Raw genomic sequence first — 14,402 nt, 5'->3', positions numbered from 1 at the left:
GTTTTGCATATCTTATCTCAGAAGTGAACAAGGCACAATGCGCACTTCATGCAAAAGACATAATGGAATGCCAGGCAACGTTCAATACACTCACTCAAAAATCAGAAAACCTGAAAACCAAGTTCATAGAGTTTATCAAAGAATGTGAATGAAAATCAGAACTTTGCAAGTACTGGGGACTATTTTACACATGATCGCTCTAGTGAAAAACTTAGTACATGCTGATCCGGAAGGTGATTGGAAGCTGCACGAGAAGACTGTGGAGTCACTGATTATGGTGTTTTGCAAATTCAGTTTCATAAACTACCTCAGATATGGGTCCTGGTAATTGGAAAGAGTGAAGAATCTAGAAGTGCAAAAACCATACCTCTCTGGAAACTTCATCCAAAGACATTTTGTGGTATAAGACAGAGAGGGAAGGTTCAATGCTATGGCACCAGCTATGAACCTGGAACAGATGATCCAGAAATCACAGAACATCTCAAAGTGAATTGCAGGTTGGACACATAAAAGTAAATATGTTGCTCAATGGCAGCTATTTTAACACAAAGTCCTTTCTATTTGCAATGTTTTCAGAGAGATGACAAATTCAAAATTAATGGAGCATCGATAAACTGTTCCTCACCACAAACGTGTGGGAAAGAGAGGGGAATATTTTAATAAACAGGTTATCAGCCTTCTTCATTTCATGCAGCAGCAAAGAAACTCCTTTGAAATGACCGAGCCTGTGCTACCACACAACTTCATGAGCACGCAATATGTGGAAAACGATATAGAGACAAGTCTACTAGCTGTCCTGGAATATGGACTGAAACTGTATGCAGAACTGAAGCAGGAGAGATTTGCACTGAAAGAGAAAAAGCTATTTGACATAAATCACTAAAGCTAAACTTCCACACCAATTGCTATAGTAAGAGCTTTGTCCAACCAGTCACTCCAATACAGGTTACAAAAAACAACTTTTGAAAGCACATCGAGAGATGCATATAGCAAAAGAAAGGGATGAATTTGTCAAGGACATTCTATTGCATGGTCTTCTTCCACCAAATGCATTATTTGATGGAGATGCTGCAACCAAACCAGTGAAGCACAAACTCGTACAAGAGCTTGAAAAAAAAAAAAAAAAAAACCTTTCACCTGAAGAATTTCAATTTGTAAAGGTGTCCTCACTGAAAACTGCTGTTGCTCTTGGCTATATGTCATAATAGCTAATGGTCAAGATTTCATCCAGGCAAAACTTCGGAGAGGTCATTCAGACTGTTCTACATATATCAAAGTCAGTATGCACCTTACAAGAACTGCACGTTGTCTTTGACAGTTGTGTTGAACTGTCAAAGAAGATGGGAGAATCAGACAAATGTCTACAAGACGAACAATTGACCTTCCTGCCTCAAAAATTTGACACCTATACCTGTGCAACTTGATAAATTCTGATCATCAACATCGCACAAGATGAACTCAGGGATGTTAACTTGCCAAAACATTGCAGATGCTTCAGTGAACAGTGAATTTCCAATTATTGCAAGTGGAATGATTGGCAATGAGGAGTTGGTGCCTGCAGACATATATTCAAAAGGTATAGGCCATATTGTCCAAGAACTTAACAGCAAATTGGAGGAAACTGACCTTCGTGTGGTGCCACATGTTGAGTGTGCAGTTTGAAATGGTTCCAATCGGGTCACTGTACTGTCAAATTACACAAATGTTATTACTGTGCTACTTAGATTTGTTGCAATGTTCATAAGGCCAGGATTGTCAGAGTTAAGGATATGTGATGGATCAGGCGAGAAAAGACACTTAATCCTGCTTCATATTCTGTACAAGAACCTTGACCCAGAGATGCCCAGTATTCTTACAAAGACACATATTCCTATGGGTGATGACACTATGGGCAAAATTGAGACAAACCTTGGAGCTTTAACTGCTGAACTTGTGAAGTTTCTAGAAGGATTTGCTGAGACAGAATAAGAATGTGATTTTAAAGTCATAGGAAATATCTTACACATGTGTGGAAAACGAGTTCAGACTATCACTCATTTGAATACCTTCGGTACAGTGAGTTCAAGAGATCAGTCCTGCTAAGGGACCTTCCAATGTCGTCATTCTGTGTGTGACACATTAAAAGAGAGTTCTACTTGATCAGAAGATGTGTAAATGTTTTGGATCATGCATATGTAAAGATCCATATAAACTTGGTTGGGAAGATGTTAATGGGGTGCTAAACCCTACAAAATGTCTAAAGACCCTACCAACAGAACATACACATGTACTTGGAAAACCTGTGCTACAAAAAGATATCCCAGTCGATATGCTCTTCTCAAATGTTCAACATTCTGCAAATGTGCCACGAGAAATTGCTGAAACAAATAAAGTGATCTATGAAAATGTGTCTAGAAACACGAGTGATAAACAGTATTTTTTTCATATTGAGACCATAAACATTGTTTGGTGTATATATAAAAGGATTAAAAAATAACATTATTTGTTTCATTTCTAAATATGTCCCTTCTTCCTCTATAATTTCTGCCATTTTGGAAAATGGTGGGAAGGGATGCTCTGATGAGTTATTTACGGTCTCTGCAGGGCTACTTGACCCTCAAAAACTATGTTTAGGCACCGAAATTGAGTATATCTGTCTCATGGTTCCTGAAATATTACATCATTGTGGTATCTATATTTGTAAGTATGCAGCCTATCCATCTCTTTCATAGAATAACTCTTGGGGCATGGAATGTTTGGATGATGGGATTCTATGTGGAGGGGTGGTGACTAAGGAGAGGTGATGGGAGGAGGATGCTGTGAGGAGACCTGCTGGCTGATAGCTGTGGATGAGATATTTACCTTGGATTGAATAAAGGACTTACAGACACATCGCGTATGGACCTGATTATTACACTGGCGACGAGGGTGGGATGTTTTTATTAAGATATCTCAACACTACGGTCACATCGTTGGATCTCCATTGACAGTTGACAGTTTACAATACTCATAAATCCCACTGGTGAGTTCTTTCTGTCATTTCAAGTTTGTTTTGGATTAATGTAGACATTACAAAGAAAATAACACGAATACTGAAGAAAGTAAGGAGCATCGATGGCTTGAAAGGTCAAGTTCCTGTCGAATGTTTTAACCATAAACTGTTCGTAAAGCAAAGAATTATTCTTCTACTATGAAAGTCGTGTATCTCTTTAACTAACTTTCACATACGCTTTAAGCGATATATTTTTTTGGGGATTTGTGCCTAGCGCATGAAAACTCCTCGGTGTTTTGTTTATATTTGAAAAGCTTTGCCGGTTTCTACCTCGAGCGCTTTCTTGGATACGGCCTTGAGCGCTGTCTCGTTCCATTATACTTCGCACATAAACAGACGTGTGTCTTTCTCATCAGCGCGTCTTCTGAAACTGTCAGAACGCCGCGCGATAAAGAAACACAGTGTTTCTCTGTCAATTTCAATGCGGGGGACAACCGAGGCACTGCTAAAGCGTCAGAATTTCAAAATTCAATTATACCAGGATAACGGGATATGTAACTCACCTGTACTTGCTCCGATCAAGGATCTTTGCTAAAATAAAAAAAATAAAAGGAAAAAAAAAAAAAGAAAAGGGAGGAAAAAATGTTCATGCAAGAGGAACTGCCTGTAGAAAATGAACTATTGGTTATTGAATTGAAAACGAAATCTACAGTTTACAAAATATTACAAGATTATTGAAGGGAAATATAAAAATATAATATAGGGACATATTTTTTTAATCTATTTTTTTTTCTCTCTTCTCTTCTACTAACAAATATTATGCAAAATATACCTCCACCTCCTTTTTTCTTGACGGTACCAGGCGAACCACTTATTATTTGGTCAAAATGGAAGAAGTCGTTTCTTCATTATACAAGGGTTTGTGGCTCCTCTTTATCAAATGAAAGGAAAGTTTCTCTTCTCATGCATTGTTTGGGATGTGAAGGTGTTGAGATATTTGAGACCTTACCTGAACCAGAAGATGATGGGACGGACTTAAATGAATTTGAACTTTGTCTAAAGAAACTAGATCTACACTATCTACCAAAAATTAGCACAATCTTAGAACGTTTTCATTTTGGTATGCGGGAACAAAGACCGAATGAATCTGTTGAGGAGTACATAACAGCATTGAGGAAACTTGCAGCTACATGCAAATTTGGATTAACACTTGAAGAACATATAAGAGATCAATTTATGTTGAAGTGCTCTTGTGACAAAATTAGACAAGAGCTTTGGTGTAAAGATGATCCATCCCTACAAGAAGTGGTAACGATTGCTAAAAGTGTGGAACATACCTTAGCATGTGTGGGGGAATTGGAAAAAAGCAAATGTCCTCCTGTGAATAAAATATTCCCTAGGAGTGAGCAACAGGAAAACCACACATCAGAAGTAGATGGGGGAAAAGACGACATGAAATTAACACAAATTCAAAAGTCTAAGTACAAAGATACCAAGTGTTTTCGGTGCGGAAATTTGGGGCATTTTGCATCTTTTTAAAAGTGTCCTGCTGTCAATGTCATCTGCAAAGTATGTGGAAAACGTGGACATTTTGCAAAATGTTGTAGATCACAAAAAGATCCATTTTCAACTTCTGTCAAAACGGTGCAAGACTGCATTTTGATGGTAGAAGAACAAGGAAAGAAGAAGAATTATCCGAAAGACATTGTCACAATAGGTGGAATTAAGTGTGAAGTTCTCTTTGATTCAGGAGCATGGTTAACCTTAATATCTAATGAGGTGTTTGATAGGTACTTGAGTGACAGGATAATGTTGATAGATCCTGATGTAACCCCGGGGGGCTATGGTGGTCAGTCTATTGAACTGAGGGGATACTTCGTATCTGAGATTACCTTTAAGTCAAACTCTATTGTGGCTAAGATCTATGTTCCAGTGAAAGGGGACAGTGTCTTGAGCTGGCCTCACCAAAGAGAACTCAAGGTCATATTAGACCCTAATAACTCCACACCTGTATTACTCAAGAAAGATTTTGTGAAGTGTGTTAATGGTGTGTGTGAAGTTTCTTCTGGCATTTTTAGGGAAAGTGTACCAAATTTTGTGCATGAATTTAGAGACGTGTTTAATGAGACTTTAGGATGTCTCACCAAATATGTACATCGTATCAAGCTCAAAGAAGGACCGGTACCTATAGCTTGTAAAGTACGGCCCATACCGATATCTGTGAGGGATGATGTGGAGAAGGAGTTGCACAATTTGTGTCGGAATGGGATTATTGAACCGGTTGAAGCATCTGAATGGGTTTCTCCCATTGTGGTCGCACGTTAACCCTCTGGCGATATCAGACTGTGTGTCGACTTAAGGAATCTTAACAATGCTGTTGTGAGTGATCTGTTTCCACTCCCCAATATCACAGAAATGGTAACTCTATTGCATGGAGCTAAATATTTTAGTACTTTAGATTTAGCTTCTGCCTATCATCAGGTGATGCTTCATGTAGATTCGAGAGATCTTACTACGTTTATCACACCTTTCGGGACATTTAGGTTTATAAGAATGCCGTTTGGGCTAGTATCAGCTGCATCGGTGTTTCAACGATTGATGCATGATCTATTTAGTTCTGAAAAAGGTGTGAAGTATTTTCAAGATGACATTCTAGTATTTGGACGAGATAGAAAAGAACATGAAGAAAGAGTGAGGAAGGTGTTAAGTATCTTTAAGGATCATGGGCTCACGTTGAAACTCAGTAAGTGCCATTTTGGTAAAGAAGAAATAGAATACTTGGGACATAAAATCACTTCCACAGGCCTGTACCCGAAACAAGATTTAATAGAAAGCATTTTGAAATTGCATTCTCCAGGGAACAAAGAAGAATTGCAGGCTTTCTTTGGTATGGTTGAGTTTCATGGGAAGTTTCTTCCCAATCTGGCTATGAAAACGGAAAATATGCGAAGACTGCTCAAAAAAGGTGTTGATTATGTATGGAGTGGAATGTGCGAAAAAGAGTTTAATGTGGTTAAAAATGAACTGTCTAAAGTGGGTTGTTTGAAGTCCTTCAATCCTAATGAGTTGAGTATAATAATGACGGATGTTAGCACGAGGGGCTTAGGGGGTGTTCTCTTGCAGAAAGGAGAAGCACATGATTGGAGACCAGTTGTGTATTGTTCGCATACTCTTAAAGGGTCAGAAGGGAATTACTCTACGATTGAGAGAGAAGCATTAGGAGTTTTTTGGGCTATAAACAAATTTAAGAACTTTATATGGGGAAGACTTTTCCATGTTTATACTGACCATAAACCTTTAATTGAAGTTTTCATGAAAAAGGGGCTCGATCAAATTTCTTCCAGAATAAGTAGATGGGTAGTTAATCTTCAGGATTTCAATTTTGAAATGTTTTATGTTCCTGGAGCTTACAATAACACTGCTGACTGCTTGTCCAGACTTGCATCTGTCTCTGAAGAAAATTGTGATAAACAATTTAACGATTTTAGTGTGTGTAGCGTAACGGAAGGAATAATCGACCATGATGAGTGGGTGCGTGCAGTTGGGAATGATTCGACCCTGCAACAAGTGTGTAATTTCGTCAAGAACAATTGGGACTTTGATGATCTAAAAAGTTCTAATGATTTAAAAACATTCTGGAAGATAAGAGATGAATTATCAGTATCGGAAGAATTACTGTTTCGTGGGGGAAGATTGGTAGTCCCTAATGGATTAATTGAGAAAATCATTCAACTAGGACATGCGGGTCATCAAGGCATAAGTAAGACTAAAGCTAGGATTCGTATGAACTATTGGTGGCCTGGAATGGATTTGTGTATAGAGAGAGTGATTAGAGACTGTCCTGATTGCTGTAACAGCGATAAAATCTACAAAACGAGAGTGCCTCCCATGGGTATCAGAAGTTTGTCGAACAAGCCATGGGATGTTGTGGCTATGGATATTGTTGGACCAATCTATGGTAAAGGAGGGAGCAGTTATGTTTTGGTATTAATTGATCAGTTCTCAAGATGGGTGGAGATTGGTATAGTCAGTAGTGTAGAGACCAAAAGGATAATTAATCTGCTTGAAGATGTCTTTGCTCGTGAGGGTTTTCCCAATGCAATTCTTACGGATAATGGTCCACAATTTGTATCCAAGGAAATGGAATGTTATTTGGAGAAGTTGGGGATAAAGCATAAGTTGTGCTCGTTGTATCATCCTGAAGGGAATGGTATTGTTGAGAGGTTTAATAGGTGTGTGAAAGAATGTGTGCAGTTGGAATTAGCTGCAGGGAGATGTTGGAAAGAAGGCTTGAGAAATTTCTTGATTGCTTATCGCTTTACTCCACATGCCACTACAGGATCTGTTCCTTTTGAGTTATTCAGGGGAAGGAAACCCAATACTATGCTTGTTCCAGGTTGGATCACCAGGGGAAAAGATAAAGCTGTTTCTTGGTCTCATGGAGAGTATGATAGGATGTGTGAAAAGAAATCAGTGGGCAAAAGAAAGGAATACTTTGACAGAACAAAACGTGCATGTGTTGTGAAAGTAGATTTTGGGGATGAAGTTCTGGTCAAGAGACCTATCTTGGGTAAAGGTGAGAGCAAGCTTTGGGGTCCGTTCACTGTAATAAAATTGTTCAAAAATGCTGTAAAGGTTAATGATAGCAGAATATGGAATCTCAATCGTATTGTGATTTCTAAGAAAAAGAATGTTTGATTCTGCAATGATACTCTTTCTATATCTGATTTTATAGTTCATTGTTCTTCAATTACATCTAGAATGTAGTTTATTCACATGTTTGTATATATAGTTAGGTTGTTTATTTTTTTTTGTTTTCTTTGAGGGGAAAGGTGTGTGGTATCTATATTTGTAAGTATGCAGCCTATCCATCTCTTTCATAGAATAACTCTTGGGGCATGGAATGTTTGGATGATGGGATTCTATGTGGAGGGGTGGTGACTAAGGAGAGGTGATGGGAGGAGGATGCTGTGAGGAGACCTGCTGGCTGATAGCTGTGGATGAGATATTTACCTTGGATTGAATAAAGGACTTACAGACACATCGCGTATGGACCTGATTATTACACTCATCACTGCAACACATCTGCCATTTTTAAAAATGTCCCCCAGAAAAGAAAATATATATGTGTATATATAAATATATACACGGATCAGCAATGTCTACCCAAGATAAATTACTTCTCTAATGATCCAGAAACACAAATGAGAAATGAAAATCTCTAGAAAACATTTTTTTTTTTTTAACAGAAGTAGATCAGGGGGCCTGGATTAATGGTCAGATCGCTCCATTGTGGCAGCATTTCATATTTCCAGTACTGTCCTTCCATTTAACAGTACAATATATTTTGAGGTTTATAATCTTTGTTTGTTTTAATTGAACCAACTGGATTAATGCACCTGGTAATGTATTGCATAAAACAAAGGGTCCTGCCAAAATGGAGCCATCTGGCCAGACTCAGGCTTGAATGTGCCCTTTTTCATGAGGATGACTAAGTTAGTCCTAGCTTTTTAGCTATGACTACTTAGCCTGCTGGAAATTACAGGTCAATACTTAAACCGCCGGATTATGACTAATTTGTTTCTTTCCAACCTGTGCATAAAACCATGTTTATACAAGTGTCTGAATTACGAGTTGAGTGTTCTTTAACACATCCATTAAATATCACAACATTTGGCAAACTTTGGCAGGTCAAATCTGCCAAAATTTAACAGGGAAAACATACAGTATTTACCATATCTTGCGGATGTTGGTGTGTTGAACATCAAAATCTGCATGTTAATCCCCATAAACTCATAATGGGTGTTATTCATCGCACCGGATAAATAAAGTAGCCTATTTATCAGAGGTGTTAACTAACACCTCAACTCATAATCAGGCCCATACTGTTAGAGCTAAAGAAGCAAAACATTCAGTGTACATTGGCTTAAAATTGAGAAGGGTTGAAGACCAGTCTTTTGACACGGGGCAAACTAATGGGTTATGTACTTTAGTTTTGACTGACTGCTGCTCATCTAAGATGGATAAGAGCTGGCTCGTATCAAGCCATTCAGCCTTTTTACCAGTTGAAGCCAAAACGCTATTTACCATTGATGTGCAAATCTCCTAAAAAAAAAAAAACGCACTTCATGGTGAACACAGGAATGCAATAGATTACCACGCTAAACAATCATTACAGGGTGCATTTTTGTCTCCATTCACATTAAAAGTTAGCAAAATATTCTCTTTACGTTCAAATTCCTGTCCATTATTCCATTGGGCATTTCTCCAGGGGGCTCCTGCGCATTGGGGTAATGCCCCATGGAATAAGTGGGCAGCCTGCCCCTGCCCAAAGCAGCGTCCATGATATAAAGAGACATTGTAGCAGTGCAGATTCCGAAGTATGCATTTCACTAACTGGACATAACATCTTTCATGATATATAGCAAACGTGTACCAGTGCGAGCTTTGAAGTGCCCACCTCAGTCACAATACATGGATGTACCACCGTGCATAACATAAAGCCTCAATTTCAGTGTGTGTTCCTAAGTGCCCACTTCCTTCACATTACATATATAGTACACTCCCAACACATTGCAGTAGTGCATGTTCTATAGTGCCCGCTGCATTCATGTTACAAGGGCTTAGCACCTTTCCAAATGTAAGTGGACAGTGTAGTAGTGCACATCTAAGGTACCCACTACATTTGTATTACAAAGGTTTAGTGGCTTTCATAAAGCAGCAGTCCAGTAGTGCATAGCTAAAGTGCACAATGCATTCGCATTACACAGAGTTAGTGCCTTCATAACATAAAGCAAGAGTGCAGAAGGGCATAGCTGAGGAGCACACTGCATTCGCATTACTGAGACTTCTAAGTGTCTTTAAAATATAAGGTAACAGTGCAGCAGTTCAAGAGTGTCCAGTGTATTTGCATTAAATAGACTGTGTGCGTTCCGTAACATAAAACGGCAGTGCATATCTAATGTGTACACTGAATTCACATTACATAGAATTAGTGCCTCGCATAAAATAAAGTAACTGTACTGCGTTCTAGAGTGTCCAGTGCATTCGCATTACATAGACTTTTGGCATTCCGTAATATAAAACAGCCCTGCATATGTAAGGATTACACTACATTACATAGATTTAGTGCCTCCCACAATATGAAGCAACATTACAGCAGTTTTAGAGTGTGCAACGCATGCGCATTACATGGGCTTGGGACACTCCAGATTATAATGGACCTTAGAGCAAGGATGTGTTGGTCCTAGACAATTCCAGCAATCAGTGGGACACTGTTCCTGTGCCAGGCTGCAAGGTTTCCCTCAACAGACAAAGTCAAGTCCTTGGGTGGTGTACTAGATGTAGAAGGCTTGTTAATGCCACAAGTATTCTCAGTGACTAACATTTAACTTCAATCTGCTTGAAAAAGTGCTTCCTTTTCTGCCAGAACCATGCACCCCTGGCGTCAGCTTGTGCTATGGCCAGGACTGACTACTGGCTGCCGCCTTAATTGTTGTCACGTTTCACCATGTGCAGAATATTGTACTCACAACAGTGTGGGACCTTTGAAGTGCAGTCATCTGCGAGGCTCAGAGAGACGTGGGACACAAGTTCAGTTAAAACCCCTCTATTTGACTCATGGATTTGTTTTATGGCCCTGCACGATCACATTTGCCTTATGTACTCCACCCATGCTGCCCAGCACGCGCGCTGCACTCCGGACACCTGCTGCGGTTGCGCATCCCCAGAATAAAGCGGGCTCGGGCAGGTGGGCGTTCTTTCCATTAACGACGTCAAAACTGCGGACGGGCCCACCTTACGGACTTTGAAGTCGAGAACAACCCATCAAAAAATGCAAACCTAAATTTGGTTGGGTTAGTACCGTGCACCCTTCTAGGTCTCCGTTCCTCCTACAAATCATGAAATAAACCAATGAAGAACCAATGCAGCAGTGCATGTTTTAAAGTGTCCGCTGCATTCACATTACATCGACTTGTTAATGTTTCTAAAACAAAAAGGTACAAAGCAGCAGTGCACTTCCTAATGTGTCAACAGCATTTACCCATTTCACTGGGATAATATATTCTTCCATATAAAGAATCGAGAGCATGAAAGTGCGTGAGTGTGCTGGGAGGGTACCATCAACAGATGTGGGAGATAAAACTGCTGTGTTTTTGTTTTCTACAGTGGATCAAAGTTAAATGTTAAAAAAAAAATTGAAGATGTTAACAGTACCGGATGTGTACCCCTGACACATTTGAAAGTTATTTTCCTCTCGCACACACCCATCTTTGTTCACACTAGCTGAAACATCTGGAACAAAAACCGAAAACAATGTTTTGTAATGGGAGAACCCAGCAAAGAACACCTCCTGTGAAGTATCTGGGACAGGTTTACTCGGTGATCAGAGCACCATATTTTATTCTTCGATAATCACTTTACAATTTATTGCCTTCTGGGCGTTCCATCATCATTTACTTCAACCGGGAACACTTTTGTTAAAACACCAGATTACAATTTTTTTAAGGCAAGCCCAGGACTGCGAGATAGATGGTGCCTCGAGTAAGGTGACGGCACCTGTAATCGTACAGACATCATATAAACAGACTCTCCCCCTCCTACACACGGACCCATGACCTTCTGTAGGTTCGTTATCACGTGTCTTCCGTAAGTCCTAGGATTCTGTTTTTTTTGTTGTTTACCATCAGCACATGGCATTCTGGGATTTGTAGTTTCACTTTAGCAGTAGGCATGAAGTCAAATCACAGCATGTAAAGTGGAGTACACAAGAAACTCCCTCTGAGGAGTAACACAGGGGCAGGAAACCGGTATGCAACTGAGCATTGCTACATCGCCCGGGCGGCTACACCTGTACGATCCACCGCCACCACAAATGACTCTGGAAACCACACGCACAAACACTCCCAGGGAGCCCCAGACAGAAGTTGTTTACCCGCCTCGGGTCTGATGTCCCACGTACAGCAGCCCCTCACTGGTTGCCCAAAACTTACCTCCAGTATCTGGACGTAGGTTGCAGGAAACCAGCCCCGAGCTCCGCCTTTCTCCCCTTCCCACCAGCCGCCGTCCAGCACCTGCAGCACCTTGATAACCTCCCCGGCCTCGAAGCGCAGCCCCTGCTGGTGCTGCTCCCCCGAGAAGGGATACAAGCTCCGACAGAGCAGCCCAGATATGGCAGGAGGGGCTGACAGGACAGGGGTCGGAGGGCTGGAGAGGGCAGGGTCAGGTACTCCAGACATGGCAAGGGCTCGGGCGCAGCTTGCAGAAGGACGGTCAAGCCCCCTGACCTTCGTGCTCCTCACGGACTGAGCTCACAGTAAGCCCTGCATGATTCCTTCAGCTCCGTTTCAGGGATTCAGCAGGTATGGTGATGGAAAACAGTACAGCAGGAACAAAAAATGATCTCAGCACGACGGCAGTGTCCCTTGCCCAGGTTCTCCTCAGTGCCTCTGCACCTCACACTGAGCCCCCCATATTCCTCCACAATGTTCCTCCTTGTAGTGCTAATGACGAACTGCACAGCAGGGTCTCCCGAGTTTAACCAGCGAAAATGTTGCCAGAGACAGTTACCAAAAAGCACTCCGTTCCTGATGCTGGATGCGCTCCTCTCTCGGAGGACTTGGACCATTCAGCGCTGCTGACGAACCGCACAGCTGGATTACCCGAGCCTGGGATGGACCCGCCGCTCCGCACAGGGTGTACTCCGGCCAGTCACCCACAGTCCCGAATCATTGCATTTCCCTTTCACAACCGAGCTGCTCTCCAGAGGAAGGAAAGTGATCTCACTTCGGCTGTGCTCGAATCGTGTCAGCTCTTTTTTTTCTTTCACAATTCTGCAACTTGTGTGCGTGTTTTTGAAGGCGGTGCAACAGGAACAAGACTGCAAAGCTCACAGTGTCCGGGGTCAGGAACGTGCAGTGACAGGAGTGCACACTTCGTCTGTGACCAGCGGTTCAGTTAACTTCCACTTCAAGATTCAGAGCAACGCTTTCCCAACATCTGAGCTCCCTCTAGCTCCTCAGCTGCGCACAATATCTGTTTCCTCTTCATTACCGTGTTACCTCGAGTAGATGGCCCTCTACATTGGTATACATTACCAAATGCGTGTAAGTGAAAGGCACTCTAATCTATCCCACGAATATCACTACTCTGCATCAAAGAAAATCTACTTATGGAGCGCAGACGAAAACATCACAACGCCGCATCACTGTCCGTGATTAACAGACAAAATGCTTTTGGGGACAACACTTATTTGGTGAAAGAAGCTCCTGCTCAGAACCCGGCGGCTGGAGCAATCGAACGTCGGTGCCCGAATACAATGACTGGTACTCTAACCCACTTCTAAAACTCCATATTCCTTTTTCTCGATCTTGCAGGTTCCTGCTTCCTCTCTTGACCGTGGTTTTGCTTTCTGGATCACTAGAAATTGGGTCTCTAGTTAGCAGAGATAGGCACCCTGTCCAAGTAGGGACCACAATCCTAGCCAGGGCAAGTCAGAAACACAACCTAAATGAGCCTGTGCTCACCCTCAGGTAGTTTGGCACAGAGCAGTCAGCTGAATTTAAGAGGCAGTTTGTAAATTATTTATGAAACGCTTAATCACAATAACACAGAGAAAGACACCACAAAAAGACCAGTTAAGAAAAATAGATGCTATTTATCTGATTAAAATAAGACCAAAACAACAAAAATATAATAAGTAGAAGTCATGTGATTTTTTAAAAGATTAAATGTGAAAACCGTGCTTAGAAGTCACTAGCGATCAAAGAGTTTCTTGAGGTCACGAGGGGCAGGTGCAAATCCAAAATCCACACAGACCGCGATGGAGGGTAAGCCAGCTACAGAACCCACACAGGGGACAATGAACAATACCTTTAACAGAGCAATGCATGTGGGTGAGGACATGATGCAATAATATTTTTACTGTTTCCGGGGCACTGCGTTGTTGGCGGGCTCCATGTAAATGGATGCGGTGTGTTGTTGTTGGGTTGTGCAGAGCTTCAATGTCAGGCCACGCAGTCTGTGATCCGCTGTCATCGGGCAGCCACTGCGTCGCCATCAGAGATGCAATGCGTAAATTTTCATGCTACACTCGGGTGATGCATCACTTTTCGAAGTTTGCAGCTACAAAACCCACTTTTGAGACCCAGACTGAAGGGGGGTACCTCAAGCAAGGTTAGAACTCACAGGGGGCAAAGCCCAGAAGCACCAGGAGAGTTACAGGCAGTATTTGATGACCCTGAGAGTGCAGGAGAATAGGGGGAAAGCCCTTGGAGATTCTTTGGTTCAAGGATGTAGAGAGCAAGTCCATCCCTTCTCACTGCAGGACAGAAGCAGCAGGCCCACACAGCAGAGAACACAGAAAAGTGGCAGTCCCTCCTACAGCCCAGCAGACAGCAGCAGTAGACCAACACAGCAATGCAGTTGCAGA

The 14,402-nt window shown here is 41.5% G+C and overlaps 1 protein-coding gene across 1 annotated transcript in view; it reads right to left on the bottom strand.

Annotated features, from left to right (window-relative positions):
- Positions 1 to 12,983, bottom strand: part of GAS7 (growth arrest specific 7) — a 1,110,982-nt gene extending 1,097,999 nt beyond the window's left edge. The window contains exon 1 of the mRNA XM_069200411.1: positions 11,965 to 12,983. Coding sequence (XP_069056512.1) covers positions 11,965 to 12,210 — 246 coding nt within the window. The 5' untranslated portion in view covers positions 12,211 to 12,983. The remainder of the gene's footprint in view (positions 1 to 11,964) is intronic.
- Positions 12,984 to 14,402: the final 1,419 nt, after the last annotated feature.

The sequence above is a fragment of the Pleurodeles waltl genome, chromosome 7 (genome assembly GCF_031143425.1).
Source record: "Pleurodeles waltl isolate 20211129_DDA chromosome 7, aPleWal1.hap1.20221129, whole genome shotgun sequence".
NCBI lineage: Eukaryota > Metazoa > Chordata > Amphibia > Caudata > Salamandridae > Pleurodeles > Pleurodeles waltl.
This window is presented reverse-complemented; position numbering and strand designations above follow the sequence as displayed.